Genomic DNA, 18,079 nt, shown 5'->3' with positions numbered 1-18,079 from the left:
CCTGCTTTGTCTTTCTGGGGACCAGTTCTCCCCACTTAAACTGTGCCCACCCTCCAAGGCCAGCTCCAAATCCCCACTCCTTCCGTGCAGCCCTCTCTGGCTCCTATAGCCCTCACTCGTTTTTCTTTTCTGAACTCTGACCCTACACCCCCTCTTTAGTCCTTCCCTTCTCTGTTTCATGCGAGTCACTCTTGCCTCTTTGGCTGTACTGCAGGGCTCTGGGGGGGGGGTGCCCTGTGTCCCTCCTGACACTCCCCTGCATTTCGAGTCAGCTGAGCACGGTGGTTGCAGAGTGATCTCGTGGCGTGGTCTGGTGGTGTGTGAACTCTTAACAAGTGTGTAATACACTGGGAGATGATCAGGTGGGGGAGGAGACGGTGGGGGGGGAGGGCTTCTTATTCAGAGACAGGAAATCACTTGGGGGAGAGGCGGGAGCTATCAGTCTCCTTCAAGATTAACCCAGAGCATGTTCTGGATCGGGATGGGCCAAGCTCCTCCCCGCCCACCCCCTCCACCCCAGGTGCTGGCCCCCAGCCCCACCTGGTGGGCAGCTGACCCCATAAAAGTCCCCCAAGGAGCAGGAGGCGGCTGTTAGGAAGGGCAGGAGGATGAGCGCAGAGCATGGACAGCAGCAGCAGTCGGGGGGCCGGAGGGGCCGTAGTTCTGGCGACAAGAAGTCCAAAAAGCGCAGCCGGCGCAAGGAGACCTACTCGATGTACATCTACAAGGTGCTAAAGCAGGTGAGAGTGGGGAGCTCGCGCGCGCGTGTGTGTGTGCAGAGTACGACCGGACAGAGTCGTACTCCGTTTCCCCCTGGCACTGAGGGGAGGGGCCTCAGGCACACCGTGCCCCTTGTGAAGTGGCCGCACTCGATCTCAGAGGTCCCCGCAGCCTCCCAGTATCTGTCGTGCACCTGTGATGTGCCAGAGACATTTAAAGCACGCCGCCACAGTCCGGAAGCTTACGGGGCTCTGGACGGACCAAACGCTTATGCGGAGCGTCAGGAGGGACGTAAGTAAAAGGCAAGACCGTACGAAAGTGTGGAGCTGAAGGACGATCACGTGCCGCACGCATCATGGTACAAACCAGAGGCGCTAGTCGGTGGTTGGTGGCCCGGAGCAGGGAGCGGTGCGTGCGAGCTGAGGTCTCGGGCAAGGCCTTCCAGCCCCACAGCACTCAGTCTCCCAGGGGCTGAGGGACCGGCCTACTGTACACATGAGGAACTAAGGTCCGTAAAGGCGCAAAGCACTGACTGAGCCCCATGACCTGACAGCAGCGGCAGTCAGGCCCCCCGGCCCTGAGCGGGCCCCTCGCGTACTTCCCGCCGGTCGCGCCTCTTAACCCCCAGGTGCTCCGAATGCTCTCTGTTCATGCGGCCTACCAGAGCACCCAGGAGAAGCACCCGCTCCGGCATTTGCACACTGACGGGTATTAGGGGGGCATCCGTGGGCCCCCAACAACAGTGTGTCTAGTACACGAGGCACCCTGGTCTCGAAGCCTCTGGCCCACTCAGCGGGGCCAGGAGCAGGCAGCACAGCGGTCTTGCCTGCCCTGAGCCTCCCCGACCCGCCCGAGTCTCACTGCTTTGTCCGAGCAGGTCCTAGAGTCTAGATCCCGTTAGCAGTTTCGGTGACCTGACGCCCCGGGTCTCTGGGAATGCTTTTGTGGGGCTAGGTGGGGGTGGGTGGGGTGGGACCAACACTGGCGTGGGCTGGCCAAACGGGCGGCAGCGGAGGACAGACTCTGGCACCCTGAAGGAAGTGGGGCTGGGAGCGTCTGTGAGCCCTGCGGCTCAGCCGACCTTGGGGCTCAAAAACAAGTGTGGGCCCTGGATTGCACGCGCGAAGGAGAGCTGCTGAGTGAGTTACCCTCACTCCTGTGAAACTTAACTGTTACGCCCCCTCAGCCCCAAGGGGAAAACGATGTGATGACGACACAAGGGGTTTAGGCTCCGATCCCGTGCTGTGCTGTCCGTGGCAACCAGTGGCGGCGCGAGAGCCTGCGTTCCGCTTCTGTGTCCTCCATCGGCCTGATGGATGTCGCCGGTCGTCTCTTCTCTCCCACCTCCCAGGGAAACACTTGGTGTCTGCCTGGTCACACGTCAGGGTGGTTAGCGGGCCCCTACCGCCAGTTTGACTGGAGATCATCTAGCTCAAAAGCTGGTGTGACAGAGGAGGAAACTGAGGCCCAGAGGAGAGTGCCTTAATCTGAGGTCCTCCGGTGACTCACGGTCCGGCCACAGAACCCTGGTGTCCTAACTCCTAGTCTGGCGCTGAGGCTGCGTCACATGAGTGCGTCCTCTGGAAAGTAATGTGGTGACAGTCCGCCAGGTTAGGCGCATAGACCCTTGGACCTGGCGGAGGTCGCACCCCTGGGAACGTCACCTCGAGGAGTAACCCTATGCAAACGCATTAAATGAGAAAAGCAAAATGCTGTGTAACTGACCCCATTTGTCAAAGACTGATGTTCCCATGTGCTCACACGAGGACCTTAATAGCGTTACGTCCTACCGGTGGGAAAAACTTTTCACTCGGATGTGGTAGTAAAAAACCAAATCCCTACCTCCCGGGCGGGGCCTCTGGCAAGAGGCTGGGGAGGCAGCCTCGCGGTCCTGCCTCCAGCTTCCTGCAGTCCCGAACTCGGGGCTGGGGCTGGCGGGGTCGGGCGGAGCCTCCTCGCTAACAGAACGGTCTTGCTGCTTCCCCAGGTGCACCCTGACATTGGCATCTCTTCCAAGGCCATGAGCATCATGAATTCGTTTGTGAACGATGTGTTTGAACGGCTGGCTGGCGAGGCTGCCCGGCTGGCCCAGTACTCGGGCCGAACCACACTGACCTCCCGGGAAGTCCAGACGGCCGTGCGCCTGCTGCTGCCTGGGGAGCTGGCCAAGCACGCCGTGTCCGAGGGCACCAAGGCCGTCACCAAGTACACCAGCTCCAAGTGACCCAGGACCTAACGTTAATAAAGGGTGAACTGCTCCCGCACACTGTGGTCATTTGAAAAGGGGAGGTGTGGGGCGCCTGGGTGGCTCGGTCGGTGAAGCGTCCGACTTCGGCTCAGGTCCTGATCTCACGGTCCGTGAGTTCGAGCCCCGCGTCGGGCTCCGGGCTGACGGCTCAGAGCCCGGAGCCTGCTTCCGATTCTGTGTCTCCCTCTCTCTCTGCCCCTCCCCCGTTCATGCTCTGTGTCTCTCTGTCTCAAAAATAAATAAACATTAAAAAAATTAAAAAAATTGTTTTGAAAGGGGAGGTGTGATGTGGGGCAAGGGCATTGTCACTTCTCACGGCTAAAAACTGGAACAAGCCTACTTTTCAAATCCTGGGTATAAAACGGAAGGCATCTCCATAACCTGCCGGGACCTATAGGATGTTTTTATTTTCCCCTCGTGTTTTCAGAACAAATTGGTAGGAGTATCTGGGGCTCCTCTTTTCTTCCCAAATTTTACGTCGAAAAATCTCAAACCCGCCGAAGGGCTGCGAGAAAGTACAACGGCCCCTTGTATATCCTTCGCTGAGATTCACCACCGAACGTTCGGCCACGCTTGCTTTTTCTCGTTTGGCCTCTGCTCTACCTTGTGGGCATACGGCCCACCAATCCTCTCCCAAGCTGTGTGGAGGGCCTGGGGCTCGAGGGGTTGCATTTAGCGAGCAAGTCCAAAATCCTTTGTCTCCCCTTTGCAACTGGATAGATACAGGTTGTCACCTTCAACTTCACGTACCGAACAGCCACATAAGAATGGCTGACGTTGGGGCACAGGCCTACATACTTCACACACGTTTTCTCATACAGAGTTGCAGCCTAACGTGCAGATGCCATGAAAAGAGAACCCATCACCCACATCTTAGTCCCACAGCTAGAAAGGGGGGGGAGCCCAGGGCATCTGGCCCCTGAGCCTTCGCTGTCCCCCATTCCCACTGTGTTTCATACCTTGCTAACCTGTGACTCAGAGACCCAACTCAGACCGTGGAATTTTCGACAAGATTTCGGGTAACTTGCATGTACATTAAAGCCCCACAACTCCTCGTCCCTAGCTCCTCTTTGCTGCTGTCGCCTTTCTCCCCCTTTCCTTGGCCCTGGGCCTCGTGCATTTATTCGTAAGTCCCCACTTAACACTGAATCAAAAAAGTCACCCCCAGCTGACTCCGTTTGTACTTTCCGAATAATGGCCTCCTGAGCCCGTAACGGCGATGGGGTGACCCGCAGGTGGCTCAAAGTGAGCCCCCAAAGACCACCGAGTCTCACCTACTCCTTCTAATGTCGATCTTTCCACTGGCATAGTTCACACGAACCACTGGCTCTGAGTTCAGGAATACAGGCTTCCTCCAGCTGAGAAGTGCAGCTGGAAAGACGAATGCCAGAGCCTCACAGCTCACGGGGTGACTTCAAATCGTGACCACCCTTTTATTTGAGTCTCACAAGTAGCCACAGCTGACCCCACGCTCTGCTCTAGCCTTCCAAGGCTTGCGACGAGAACATCCTAAGCGTCCCCAGTCCTGCACCTGCTGTCCCCTCCCCTCACAGCCTTAGAACACTGGGACAATGGGACAGAACTCTTAAAACCGGGCTGTTCCGGCCTTCGGGGTGGGGTGGAGTCAAGATGGAGCCACAGGTTGTGTGGATGGCATGAGCAGCTCACCAAGGGCGGTGTGAGAAGTGGGCACCATGTCTGAGGGGTGAGTGAGGAGGAGTGGAGCACCCGGGGCTGGGAAAGCAAAGAACGAAGGGCCTCGCCTGGTCCCATCAGGCTGGGGCAGGTGGGCCGGGAGGAGGGATGCTGGGGAGAGGGCTTTCTGTGCTGGGCCAGCCCTGGCCGGGCCCCTGGGACATTCACACAGCAACCCTGGCTGCTCCGGCCTGTGGTCAGCTTTCCCTCCTCAGCCTTTCCTCGGACCAGTTTTCTTATTCCAGGATCAGGGGAAGAGACCTTCTCCACATTCATCCCTCACCCCCACTTCCCACCCACCATTCTAGACCCTTGCAGCCTCCGCGGGGCCGCACCCTCTCCCCGGAGGGACCCAGTGCAGACTCCCAGAGGCCCCTTCCTTACTGGGAGCTCCTTGCTTATCCCCCAGCGGACTCCCTCCCGGTGATCCCAATCTCACACCTTCTCTAAGCCTGGGCATGAGTTCTCTGTAATCACCACCTCACTCCCCCCGGCGACTCCTCCCTTCGCCGAACTCCACCTTGGCCCCATGGGTAACCTTAACCCCTGGAACCCGAGTCTGCACTCCTCACAAGGCACGGCAGCGCCCCTCCCCCTACCCCCCCCCCACTGTCCCCACTCTTCCACGGCTCAGATCGCCCCACGCCTGCTGCCTCCTCTCCCCTCCTCTCCAGAGCGTACCAACGCCTCTGGGACACCTCCCACGTGGCCCTGCAGGAGCTGCTGGACCAAGAGCAGCCCCTGCTCCAGCCCGTGCCGGACCGGGAACGGCAGTCGTTCCAGTACAGGCTCTCGTCGCTCTACCTGCACTACCTGGGGCTGCTGCGCCGGTTCGACACCCTCCATGACCAGATGGTGCAGCCGCAGAAGCGGCGGCTGCTGCGGCGCCTGCTGGACAGCGTGGCCGGCCGCGTGCTGGAGCTCAAGGACGACCTGGTGCGCGCGGACCTGAGCGAATACCACCGCCTGGACCGCGTGCTGCACGACCTGAAGTTCACCACGGTGCGCGGGCCACGCCCACTCCAGCGCCCGCCTCCGGCGGCGCCGAGCCCCGCCTCCCCCACCTGGGGCAGGAGGGGGCGGGGCCGGGAAAGAGGGTGGGGCAGATCAGCGGGTTGGGGTTTGATCGGGAGAAGGGTTTCAGCGAGAGGGCGTGCGCGCTACCAAGTAGCTAGGGGGTGGCTAGAAGAGGCAGGCCGGAGGCCCCGTGAGGCCGGGAATACCCACCAGCCACAGGGGATCGGCGAAGAGAATCCCCTGCCGGCTTGCTTCTCCAAGTGTGGTCCTTGGAAGCAGCCACAGCGGCACCACCTAGGCGTTTGTTAGAAGTGCAGAATCTCCGACCACAGCTCAAACCCACCGATCGGCTTGAGCCTTTGAACAAGCCCCTCAGGCGATTCTGACGCACGGCCAGAACTGGAACCACTACCCATCACCTATCGTGACCCTCCAGAACTCAGCTCTGGTTACACCGTGGAGCAGGGGGATAGAGGCATGACCTTCCGGGGGGGACCTGCCCATGACCCATAAATCTCCCACCCCAGGGCTCTAGGATGAAGGAGAGCATCACCAGGGTCGGTGTAAGCAGCTGAAAAGTGGGACCGATCGGCCAGATGGCCTAGGTTTTGATTCCTGAGCCTCCTTCCCCCGCTATCGCCCCAAAGGCAGACCTGGAGGTTCCAATCCCCAGATACTTCCTGCTGGAGCAGTCCAGCATTCTGAAGGAGCGGGAGCTGATGCTGGCAGAGATCCTGTCGAGAATGGAGCCAGTGACCTCCAGGGAGGTAAATCAGGGAGACACCCTCCCAGATTCCCCTCATACCCCGCTCCCAGGAGAGAGATGCCATCCTCCAGGACACAGAGAGGACGTCCCCTGCCCTATAGCCGCCTCCGAGCGCTCTTTGGGTAATCCCTGGCCTGCTTCAAGGACGCTCTTGTGCTCCTTGAAACCTTCTCACACCAAGATAGAGGACGGGACTGGGGCACTTACGTGCCCTGGGAGGATCACGTCCCCAGCATGCCCTTTGGCGAACAGTCTCCCAGCTGCCAGCCTGAATACAAGCCCTCTCTCATCTCCCCCTGAGCCTTTGCCTATGTTCTGGCCAGCGTTTTCCAGAACTGCGCCGGACCGAGGCCATAATCCTTCTGCAAAGGGCTGAGCGGGCCAGGCAAGGCCGGCTCCGAGCCATCTTCATGCGAGAAATTCGGAAAGAGGAGGAGCGGGATCGGAAGATTCGAGAGGAAGGTTGGCACAAGTTCAGTCAGGACCAAGCAGCCGTCACCATTCAGAAGGTAATCCCCCAGCACCCAGGAGGAAGGTCCGGGTAGAGTCCCCTCTTCCAGGAAGACTGCCTGGCTCACCAACCGAGGGCAGAGGTGCAGGAGCTTGGATTCTGTTGCCCCGCGGCTAGATCCTAAAACTAGGGACCTAATCAGTCAATAAGTGTGTATCTTGTTTGTTTATTATTTATTCTACACCTCTGTCCCCCAAAGGACTCGTAGTGGGATATCATAAAAGCCCCAGAAACAGAAGGATCGTTAAAATTAGGGGAGAAGGGGGCGCCTGGGTGGCTCAGTCGGTTGGGCATCCATCCAAGATCTCGCGGTTTGTGGGCTCGAGCCCCGCCTCCGGCTCCGTGCTGACAGCTCGGAGCCCGGAGTCTGCTTCGGATTCTGTGTCTCCCTCTCTCTCTCTGCCCTTCCCCCACTCACACACTCTCTCTCTCTCTCTCTCCTTCAAAAATAAATAAACATTAAAAAAAAATTAGGGGAGAAGGATCCATAGTAAGTGAAGCACAGGCTGCCTCCCCCCTGCCCAGTGCGCACCCCCCCCCCCAAGTACTGGGCTGTCCTCGGCTCTGTGAGCAAGCAGCTGGAGGCCTGGGAGAAGAGCCCTGGGCAAGGAGTCAGGAAACCTGGTCCTGTCTCAGCTCGGCCCTCATGGGCTCTTGGACCCGAGAGAGGCCATATCCTGTCTCTAGCCTCAGTTTCCTTGTGTCAAAAATGTAGTAATTAATCAGGGCCAGCGCTGATGTCTATGTGCCTGGGGGGGAATCAAGTAGGTATTCCAAATGCGGTGGGAATCCAGAGAGGTAGAGCGGGGGGTGCTTCCTGGAGAAGGTGGCCTTTGAGGTCCGTGTCAAGAGATACACGGCAGATTAGAGGGCGGGACTGAGAAGGAGGGAATTCCTTGGGGCCCTGGGGGAGCAAAAGCTTGGGGCTGGACTGTGTGGGTGCACACCAGCCCCACCATGTTCTGGGCAGCCGCTGCTTGCCTGCGGGCCGCCCTGGGAGGTGTCCTCCCCAGCAGTCCTCACCCACCTCCTACCCCCAAGCTCCCCAACCAGACTTTTCCTTGGGAGTGGCTGGTGCTTCCCCCTGGAGGCTGATGGCACGAGCCACGTCCCTGCAGAAATGCAGCGTGGGAGTGTCTGGGCCCCTGTGTCCCCCCCAGGTGTGGAAGGGTTACCTGCAGAGGAAACGCACTCAGCAGGACCGGCGAACTGAGATGGAGTTCATCGGCATGGTAAGTGCCCCCCTCGCCACGGCCACAGGCCAGAGCACGAGGTGGGCCGGTGCGTGGGGTTCCCTCCCTTATTTTTTTGTCAGAGTGCAGCCCTGCATAGACCCTCACCGCCCACACACCTCCCTCCACTCAGGACTGTGGTTGGCATGGGTGGAGGGGTTTAGGCCTTGTAGACCCTGGTTAAGGGATCCTTAAGGGCTTGTGAAAGAGGCCAAAGGAACAGAAAGCCACCAATGAGCCGGGTCCCTTTCCACCTTTCCCTCTCCAAAACCCTTGGAAGGGTCTCAAATGTGGGGCGGGGTGAGCGATAGCAGCACGGAGCATCCTGGACCTCTCGTTTGAGCCCCTGGCCAGAAGGAGAGGCTGGAAGGAGAGGCGGCGCGAGCGGCCCCAGCAGAGGGAGGAGGCCGCGAGGCTAGTGGGAGCATCGCCTCCCTCCCCGCCCCAGGCTCTTGCAGCCTCTGGGAGAACCGTGAGGGCCAAGTTGGGATGGGGGCCACATCCCTTTCACAGCACAGTGTTTCGGGCCACAGTCTCCCCCACTTGTTCTGCGGGGGCCCAGACTGGCTTCTCCTCTGCTATGCAGGGACTAGAGCTGAGTGTTACCCGTGTACATGGGAAAGGGTGTGCCCGGTGGGGCAGTGTGGGTGGTTACAGGGGCAGCCCCCAGCGTGTGTAGACAGGCAGGGTGAGCAGGCCCCACTCCTTGAGAGGCCTCCGCTCTCTGATGGATCTTACATCGGGCTAGTCTCTGCTGACTTAGGAAAGGAAGGCCCTGGTGGGGGTGAGGCTTCCTGAGAGTGGGCTTTGCAATGTGCAGAGGCTGTGAAGGCCTCCTGATAAAGGGAGTTGGGGAGGGGCCGGGGCCCCAAAGGGATCAGAGACAAAGCCTGGGGTGGCTCTTCCCGGAGGCTTGGGGGCTTCAGAAGGAGGGAGGGTCCAGAGGGCACCGCAGGGGAGTGGAGGTCAGACTTGGGGGTTTGGAGAGCAGGGCCCCCGGGAGGCAAGAGCGGGCAGAGGGGAGGCCAGGGTCAGGCCTTGGGGGGAGGTGGGGGGCATGGCATGGTGGTGGGTGAGGAATGAGCCTGGCCGCCCGGGCCCATCAACAGTGTGAGCTCAGCGTTTTCAGTAATTGTCTCTGCGCAGAGTGATATTTAAAATACATTTGGGAGCCAATGAGGCGGGAAAGTGGCTGCGAGAGCGGCTGCCAACACGGGCCGCTGGGGCGGGGGTGTGGGTGGGGGCTGGGGCCGGAGGCTCACAGGGGAGGGTGTGCTGGGGGGGGAGCGGGCAGGGGGGCCGGCCCAGATGCATCTAGCGAACTCATTATCAGAGTAATTTACACAGGCGAGTTTTGGCTCTAAACACAATTTCTCCTGCTGCAGGCCTGCCCGTTGTTCCGTGTGGGCGTGTATGCAAGGCCTCACGTGTGCGGGTGTGCTGGGGAGCGAGGGGGGCAGGTGTGTGTGCCTGAGGCCAGGGGCTGGGCCCGCCCCCCCCACCCCCCACCTCCCACTCCTGACACCCTGGGCCTCTTCTCCTCTTCGCCAGCTCCCTTCGCCTAACAAGGTGGAAAGCTTGGGTATCATGTTCCAGGCTGGCCTCAGGGACGATGTCCGGAGGCTCTGCCAGATAGAGAAGGAGGAGGAGCTCCAGCTGGCGATGGTGAAGACTCATGATTCTCTCAGAGAGACAGAGGGGCCTGACATAAAGGAGAAACTGAAGGAGCAAATCCGACAGTGGTTTATTGAGTGCCGGTCAGTGTCCCCAGCCTCAGCTGACCCAGCCGATCCCTCTTTCCCTGCTCCGCACAGCGTCCCCACACCTGCTCTGTGCTCTAGTCCAGGCGGATCCCTTTTCTCCACTCGCTCCCATCCCCCTCACTCGCTGCGTACACACCTGACTTCAACCTGGGGCCCCCAAGCTACAAGACCATCTCTACACATGACTTCTCATTTCCCCCGATGGAAGAGAAAATGCCAAAACCATATGGGGAAAGCAACCATGGAAGCCCCCTGAGGAGCCTCTCCTTTCTAATCTGTACCTCTCTGTTCCTTCCCTCTTGTTCTCTATCCCCCTAGTCCTTTTTCTTTCCTCATCGTTCCCTCTGTTTAACTACCCGTCCATTCACCCATTCTTCTACTCACCCACCTACCCACCCACCCATCCACTGTCCGTCCATCCATCCATCCATCCCCCCACCCATCCACTGTCCGTCCACCCATCCATCCATCTGTCCATCCACTCACCTGTCCATCTCTCTGACCATTTTATGTTCACTTAGTGCCCTTACTGGTCGATTCCCTGATTATCCAGATGAGTCTTTAGGTGGATCCTACCTGATCTTTGCAGACAAGACTCCAGAACAGGTACCCTATAAGTGGGGACAGGAGACTTTTTGTGGTAGCGGGGGTCTGAAGTTATAGAGCCTACTGAGTGAAAACTGAGGGTGGCGGTGGGTCGGGGGGAAAGGTCAGCCTCAGTGAGGGCAGACGTGGCTGGAGGAAATATAGGCAGCTAGCAAGACTGCGTGGTGGGGAGCGGGTGCCTGTGTCTGGAGAAGGCATCTTTGGCCAGGGAGAGAAAACATGTCTGCTGAGACTTTTGTGGCTCCCGGCCTCCATGGGCCAGGAAAGAGCAGCAGCTCGGATCAGAACACCTGTTCACCTGGTGCCCCTTTTTCCCTGGACCCCAGTGAGATCTCTGGGCTCTCAGCTATCTGGCCCCCACCCGTGACCCTCGTCTACCCCCGTCTCCGGCCCGGGATCTTTTGCTCCCGTCGAATCCCTTGGTCTCCTCTGAAACCTCTTCCGTCCCTGATCACAGCTGAAAATGGAACTGGAGGCGCAGGTCCAGGAGAGCAAAAAAAAGGACCAAGAGAAAAATAAGGAAAAAGAAAAGGAGAAAAAAGAGAGGAAGAAGAAAGGGAAGGAAACAAAGACCAGGAAGGGGGTAAGACACCTCCCGGAGGTGTGGACCAAGTGGGCAGGGGGAAGGGAGTCTGAGGGAGCTCCTGGTGAGAAGCTGGTCTGAGGGGAATAAGGGCCAGAGATCTTGGGGGGGGGGTCAAGATAAAAGGATGTTTCTATTCTAGGAAGCAGACGCAATACTGAAAGTCTCACCATCCAAATTTATACCTGTGATTAATGCCGCACACGAGGAGTATATAAGTAAGAGGGGAAGGGGCTGCGGAGGAGTGTCTAGGCCTTGTCAGGGCTTTGGGGTGACCCTTGGTCCTGGGGAAAGTGGACATACGCTGTGTGGGCCTTGAGGCGGCAGTGTGGGGTGCAATGGCGTAGGCCGAGGGGAGAATGCCGAAGGGGGACAGAAGTGTGGGGTGTGGGCGATGCCTTATGACTTTGGATCCGAATCCTGAGGCCTTGGGATCAGGCCTCTGTGGTCCGGGTAGCAGCAGGTGCCAGACAGCCCCGTGAGGACGGAGGTCCCAGCCGGGGTCAGGTTCCTGGGCAAGTGCGCGCGAGTGCGAACGCGCGAGCCGATGCGCGCATGCGTGCCGGAGCGTGTGCGTGCCCCGGGGCTCTGAACGTCATTCCTCTGTCCGTCTCTCCACGGTCAGCTGTCTGGAGGAGCCGGCGTGAGAGCGTATACCCCAATCAGAGTTTTGACCCGGAGATGCTCCGGGTGGAGAAGAGGAAGGAAGTGGAGCAGGAGATCCGGATACAGGTGAGCGGGCGGGCTCGGGGCCTCCCTGCAGGCCTCCTCTGTGTCCCCACCGGGGCCCCCGGACGCTTCATGCGCTTCCCCTCAGCCCCGCTCCGTCCTCCAGCCTGCCCCTGCCCCTCTTCTGTAGCAACCTCTGTGCGCCGCCTTTTCTAGAAGCTATCCTTCTAGCTCCACCTTGGTCCCTCTCGGTCCTACCGTCCTCTGTGTCTCTGTGTCTCTCCAGACCCTCTCTCCCTGGGGTGCAGATGCAGACTGGGGTGGGAGGGGGAATGGCAGGGGCTCTGAGCTGGGGTCTCGCCCACCTGCATGCCCATCAGCCCTTAAAGGGTTCCTGCCATGTGGATACTGTGATCTTTCTGACACCCCTGAGGTAGGCGCCATGATTTTCCTGACGTCGGGAAACATGCAACCGCTCAAGTCACACAGACTTTAAAGGGTGGGTCTGGGGCTTGAACTGAAAGCCAGTTGACTGCATCCTGGAGCGTCTCCCCATTGGAGAGCAAGGCTCCCGTGTAAGCAGGATGTGGGTTAGGATTGGGTGCGGACCAGTACGGGGACAGGGGCAGGGGCAGGGGGAGGGACGCAAGGCCTGAAGGTTCCAGAAGAGTGTGTAGCAAGGTTGTGAGTGGCCACCCGAGCTGACTTCCAGGGGCCAGTCTCGTTCTTCTCTGAGGCAGCCCTCCTCCTCTCCGCCCCTGTCTCGGTGCGGCCCTCCCACCCGTCCTCTGCAGCCCCTCGCTGCCCACCCCCCCCCCACCCCCCACACTCCCTGCTGTCGCCCAGGTGGATGAGTTGATGCGTCAAGAGTTGAAGAACCTGCGCCTGGCTGTGGACAGGGAGGAGGAGAGAGCCTTGAAGGCTCCGAAGGCAAGACCGAGGGCTAAGACAAGGACACGCACACAGCGGGGGAGGCAAGGAACAGAGGACAATTGCCTGTGTGCTTGTTTCCAACCAGAAAAAGACCGGGAAGAAAACTGGGAAGAAGAAGGAAAAAGATCTGACCCCAAACAGGTAGCAGACCCTTACTGTGGGGGGGGGGGGGGCAGGGGGAAGCCCCGGTGCAGGACAGGACTGACTTCCGGGCCTGGTTCTGTTGCTGCGGGACCTAGAGAAAGTCACTTAACCTGTCTGGCTCCCTGTCCTCCCCAACCAAGTACCTGCCCTGCCAAACTCACGGGATAGCCGTGAGGATCAAATAGAAGCATGAGAAAGTGCTTTGAACAGGATGACGCAGAGGCAGGTGTGAGTGGAAGAGTGTCCTCGGCGCTCCCTCCTTCCCGGTCCTCCCTCCCACCTTTGCCGTAGTCAACTGTGTCCCTGCCAAAGCCACCTGCCCCCGGCCTCCACCTTGTCAGTGGCCCCTGTCTACTCACGTCTTGGGTGAAATGAGTCTCAGGTACATTGATGTCAGCCGCCCTAGTGCCTACGGGAGTGGGTACGTCTTAAGTGTGGTTTCTAGGAAGACGGTGATATGTCGCCCAGACCGCTGGGTTTCTGGTGATGGAACTTTGGGCCGTGAGCAGGCTGACGGAGGGAGTGTCTCCGAGGGCCCTGGGCCTCCTCGCACCCCACTCAACCCCCAGAGCACCCGCTGTGGGCCGGCTGCCTTCTGGGCCAGCGGGTTGGTGCTGTTCCTTCGTGTGCCGGCTGGCCAGTGGCACCGTGGGTATCTTTGAGCCTAGCTATGGGGTGCGAGGCCACTGCCACCTGTTTCCTCGAGCCTGTAGCACCTCCCACTCGTCTCTGTCTCCACTTCCCTTTGTCCTCGGGGGCCCCTCTGTGCTGTCCTCTGCAGGACCCTGGACTCTCTGTTTGAAGAGCTTGTGGTCTCTGGCTTCCTAAGGAAGAGTCAGACTGTGGCCTTGAAAGACTACATTGGTAAGACCCCTTCCCAGCGCCTCCTCCCGGGCCACGGCCTTTCCCATAGCCAGCTACCACACTGTGCAGCGAGCCTTCTCCACAAGTGGCTCTCGGCAATGCCCCGGTGGGTGGCACTCACCAGGTGGCTGCCTGTCCCCCCCCCCCCGCCCCCAGGGGACTACCTCTATCTTGGATCCACGCTGAGTTTGGCAAATAAGTTGCCTATGCCTTCCCTGTTTGACATACGACAGAACGTGGCCTTGTACGCGGTCCTTCGGCTTGGTGAGATGCCCTGCGGAGAGGGAAGGGCCAATGCTGGCAGGTGGCTTGAGGGGGAGACTGGGTGCAGGTTAGGGGGACTGAGGTGGGCATGTCCCCCGTGCCGTGGACCCATGCTGGAGGCTGCACCCAGATGGGGCCACCCCAGAAGTCATGCGGGCCCTTGACCTACCGAGGAGACCACTTTTCCGGCTCCTTAGCCGACCCCAAGTGATTTCCCATAGTCTGTCCCGTTCCCGGAAGACCAGGATCCTTCTGAAGTGGTGGGTCACGTGCCCTTTAGTTCCATCCCTTCGTAATCCAGAAGTAGGAAGAGACGGTACAGAAAACAGAAAGGGCGTCGAGGCGGGGAGGGGTGGGGGTGGGCATCAGGGGTAGAAGGCCCCCTCCTGACCCCGCAGGCCATTGGAGGCCAGCCCGGCTGCCTCTCTCAGCGAGGCCTCCAAGGGCTCAGAAACCTGGGGAAGGCAATGCAGCCAGGATCTGAACTTCACCCCACCCAGCCTGCGGCCTCTGGCCTCACCTTACCCAGTTGGTCCACCCCCACCCCCCTGCCGGTCTACCGCCAGCCTCTGGCCCCTGTTTCCTCCTTCAGGCTCCCCAGATATACACTCCATGGCTCCTCTCATCCGTTCCATCCTCCTGGTGGGCCCCTCTGGCACGGGGAAGAAGATGTTGGTCAAGGCCGTGTGCACAGAAACCGGTGCCAACCTGTTTGACCTGTCACCTGACAACCTGCAGGGCAAATATCCTGGCAAGACCGGGGCGCAGATGATAGTGCATATGGTCTTTAAGGTCTGGGTCCCCCGACTTGGGCGTTTCTCGTTCTCAGGCCGCGCCGACACGGCGGGGTGGGCTTTATGCTTAGGAGGCCACCCATCTGCCCACTTGGTGTGGCTTCAGGAGCCGGTGAGGTTGCCCTCCCACCCTCTGCTAGGAGCTTGCGGATACCTGAAGCCCTGGGGTGGCAGCGGGGGGAGGGCTGTGTTCGCACTGAGCTGTGATGGACAGTGCAACAGGCCGAGACGGGGGGGGGGGGGCAGGCAGGGTGTGGGAAGTGGGGGCTGGAGACTCAAGGCCAGCCCTGACCCCCTCTTGGTCCAGATGGGGAGGTAGGTGACCCTTACCCAGGGACATCTGACGTCAGGTTTTTACTCCCTGACCTGTCCAGGTGGCTCAACTCTTACAGCCCTCTGTTATCTGGATCGGGAATGCCGAGAAGAACTTCTATAAGAAGGTCCCAAAAGGAGAGAAGGAGGTGCGGGGACCCGGGTGGCCGCGTGAGCCACGGGCAAGGCTGGCGGTCCCGGGCTTGTTCACGTCAGCGCCAGACCTCGCTCACCGTGCGGCCTTGGACAGGTTCCCTGTCCTCCCGCTGCCTTGTCCTGATCCTTAAAGCAGGCCTGAGAGCCTCTCCTGGCCGCCTCCCGGGGCCCATGTGAGGCTGAATGTGGGCGTGTCCTCTGAGAGAACTCAGAAGCCCCTAGAAGTCACCAGGTCTCAACCCCCTCCCCTTACCCCCCACCCTGGCCTCTCACCCCGAGCAGATGGAACCCAAGCGAATAAAGAAGGATCTCGCCAAGGCCCTGCGACTGCTGCACCCGGGAGACCGTGTGATGCTGATCGGGACCACCAACCAGCCGCAGCTGGCGGAGATGCAGGGGCTGTGCCGGACCTACGAACGGATCCTCCTCGTGCCGCGGCCCGATTATGCTTCTCGCTACGGTGAGGTCCTGTGACGTGGAGACAGGCCAGACGAGGGATCGGGGCCCACCCCCGCCCCCGCCCCCGCCCCCGCCCCCGCCAAAGCATCCTCGCCCTTCTTCCCATCCCCACAGCTGTTCTGAGACCTCGCCTCCATGGCCAGATGTCCTGGAAGGGCAGCTGGACAAGCAGCCCAGTGGCCCGGGCCCTGGCCCAGCTCCGAGGTCCTGGGCCGGCCACTTAAGTCCTCAGCGTCTCATTTCCTCGTGTTCAGCGGAGACGATGATGCTCCCGTTCCTGGGAGGGGAGGCAGCGATGAACAGAGAGCTGCTCTCCAGAAGCCTGGTTCCGAATACAGGCAGAGGTACTCACTGCCCCTCCCTGCCCTGTGTCCTCCCCCAATGTCTGCAGTGCTCTGGAGGCAGATGATAGAGGCCCACAGAGTCCACGTGACCCAGGGCCTGGACATCAGTGCCCTGGCCAAGGTATCTGACGGGTACACACCCGGCCACATTCACCAAGCCGTCCAATCAGTGCTGACCGAGCGGCGGGTCCTACAGTTGTCAAAGAGGCCCCTGGTGGCCTCGGAGTTCCTGGGGCATCTGGCGAAGCTGGAGCCGGTGTACCGGGAAGAGGAGGAGTCCCTGAAGGTGAGGTTTTAGGGCTGGGGGGAGCGGGGAGGGGGAGGAGGGAGGGTCTCGGGCCAGCACAACCAGGGGGTCAGCCCCCTGAAGCCCCAGGCCCACAGCACCCCTTAGATCCTTCCCTCTGCTCCCCCATGGAGTTGAGCTGGGCAGGGAACAAGAAATCTCAGGGACGGAAACATGGGCAGGACCCGCTCACCCGGTTTCCTCAAGGGCAGGAGCCTGAAAGTGCCACCTGGGTGTTAAGAGCCCTTGGTTGGCCCTGGCACCAGGTGACACTCACTTTCTCCACCTCAGTCAGTGCCCACCGGTGCCCCCGGGGCGGCAGGATGGCCGTGGGAGGACAGGACAGAGGGCTCGCCCCGGCAGTGACGGACCCTGTGGCCCGGAGGGTTGGAGGGGGGGTGAACAAGGGAAACCAGGACTCCAGCAGGACGCCTGACTCCGGGAAGAGAGGAGAAAAGGCTGCTGAGGACACGTCTGTGGCTAGGGAAGGGCAAGGTCAGGAGGCAGGTCAGCAGGGGTGGATCCGCTGCACTTGCCCTCCCCCTCTTCCTCCCACCCAGGATTGGTACTTCAAGACCCCACTGGGCAAGAAGAGGCTAAAACTCAGCAAGGACCAGGATGCTGAGGAGGCCAAGCTGGCAAAGGAGAAGAAAAGGAAGTGATGGCTGAGGCCAGGGCGCCCGGGCTTAGCAAGGGGGACTGGGTGGTGCCCGCAGGTGGAGGGCCGGGGGCAGAGACATAAACGCCCACACGGCTTGGGGAGCAGCTCTCTCTGTCCATCTCCATGCTTCCCGCCCCTTCTCTGTGCCCCCTGCCTGTGCCCAGGCTCCCCCTCACACCGCACCCCTCCTGGTCCTCAGTCCTCGCCCACTCATAGCCTTCTCTGCTCGTGTCCCAGGTCCTTGTCCTCTGACCCCACCCAGGCCTTCATCTCCTGTCATTTCCTGTCCTGGCTCCCCAGCTCTCTTCCTCCCTGGGGGGGGGGGTGTTAAGAGAGAACAATAGGAAAAGAAAAAGAGCCAGGAGAAAGGAGGGTCTCCACTAAGTCTGGAAAAAGAAAAAAAAAATGTGGCTGTCGGCAGCCCCCGGTCCTCGCCTCACTCGGTACTAAGTCTCTGTGTGATCTTACACAGCCCCCTCCGGTCTCTGGGCCTCAGTTTCCTTACGTGTAAAGCGAGGAGAGGTTGGCCAGCCACCCTCCGAGGTCCCCGGTGCTCTAGGGTTTGATTATTCTGCAAAAGTGTGTCGGGGGTGGTGAGGACTCTTAGGCAGCAGTGGGGTGGGGCGGAGGAAGGTTCTAGGGAGAAAAGGTGTAGTAGGCGCTGGCTCTACAATGTGTGGTCCCCACATCTTTCTGAAACGCCCCCTGCCCACCTGCCCGAGCTCTTCCTCTGACCCAGAGCCTGTCCCTCAGGGGGCCGGTGGGACCAGAGGATGGGACCCAGGGCCGCGCGCCCCTGGATGGAAGTTCATCTGTGGGTCCCCCTTGCTGGGGAGGGAACAGTTGGGGGCACTGAGGGCTGAGAGCCCCGGGCTCTCTCAGAGGAAGCAGCATAAAGAGTGTGTCAATTTGGCACGCCTGGGTGGCTCGGTCGGTTAAGCGTCCAACTTCGGGTCGGGTCATGATCTCGCGGTTCGTGGGTTCAAGCCCCGCATCGGGCTCTGTGCTGACGGCTCAGAGCCTGGAGCCCGCTTCGGAGTCTGTGTCTCCCT

The 18,079-nt window shown here is 60.2% G+C and overlaps 2 protein-coding genes across 2 annotated transcripts; both read left to right on the top strand.

Moving 5' to 3' along the window:
• The first annotated feature begins 464 nt into the window (after window positions 1–464).
• Window positions 465–2,978, top strand: LOC124523789 (histone H2B type 2-K1). The gene is made up of 2 exons (XM_047095673.1): window positions 465–740; window positions 2,708–2,978. Exons 1-2 carry the CDS (start codon window positions 609–611, stop codon window positions 2,942–2,944), a joined length of 369 nt encoding a protein of 122 aa, XP_046951629.1. The 5' UTR covers window positions 465–608; the 3' UTR covers window positions 2,945–2,978.
• A 1,684-nt stretch (window positions 2,979–4,662) lies between these two features.
• Window positions 4,663–17,028, top strand: IQCA1L (IQ motif containing with AAA domain 1 like). The gene is made up of 19 exons (XM_047095672.1): window positions 4,663–4,673; window positions 5,338–5,665; window positions 6,328–6,447; window positions 6,770–6,955; window positions 8,118–8,189; window positions 9,741–9,946; window positions 10,474–10,558; window positions 11,016–11,141; window positions 11,284–11,359; window positions 11,767–11,873; window positions 12,657–12,740; window positions 12,829–12,884; window positions 13,669–13,751; window positions 13,908–14,015; window positions 14,608–14,807; window positions 15,184–15,270; window positions 15,560–15,737; window positions 16,128–16,366; window positions 16,927–17,028. Exons 1-19 carry the CDS (start codon window positions 4,663–4,665, stop codon window positions 17,026–17,028), a joined length of 2,454 nt encoding a protein of 817 aa, XP_046951628.1.
• Window positions 17,029–18,079: the final 1,051 nt, after the last annotated feature.

The sequence above is a fragment of the Lynx rufus genome, unplaced genomic scaffold (assembly GCF_022079265.1).
Source record: "Lynx rufus isolate CCGP_SWC_20201006 ecotype Redwood Valley unplaced genomic scaffold, mLynRuf1.p SCAF_4, whole genome shotgun sequence".
NCBI classification, from domain to species: Eukaryota; Metazoa; Chordata; class Mammalia; order Carnivora; family Felidae; genus Lynx; species Lynx rufus.
Note: the sequence above shows the minus strand (reverse complement) of the source record. Positions and strands in the feature narration are given on the sequence as shown.

Excerpts from the sequence above, each read along its gene's own strand:
- LOC124523789 (XM_047095673.1), top strand. The coding sequence starts at position 609 with ATGAGCGCAGAGCATGGACAGCAGCAGCAGTCGGGGGGCCGGAGGGGC. Across the intron at positions 741-2,707 it reads TCTACAAGGTGCTAAAGCAG|GTGCACCCTGACATTGGCAT; the intron begins GTGAGAGTGGGG and ends CTGCTTCCCCAG.
- IQCA1L (XM_047095672.1), top strand. Across the intron at positions 11,142-11,283 it reads AAACAAAGACCAGGAAGGGG|GAAGCAGACGCAATACTGAA; the intron begins GTAAGACACCTC and ends TTTCTATTCTAG. Across the intron at positions 12,885-13,668 it reads AAAGATCTGACCCCAAACAG|GACCCTGGACTCTCTGTTTG; the intron begins GTAGCAGACCCT and ends TGTCCTCTGCAG.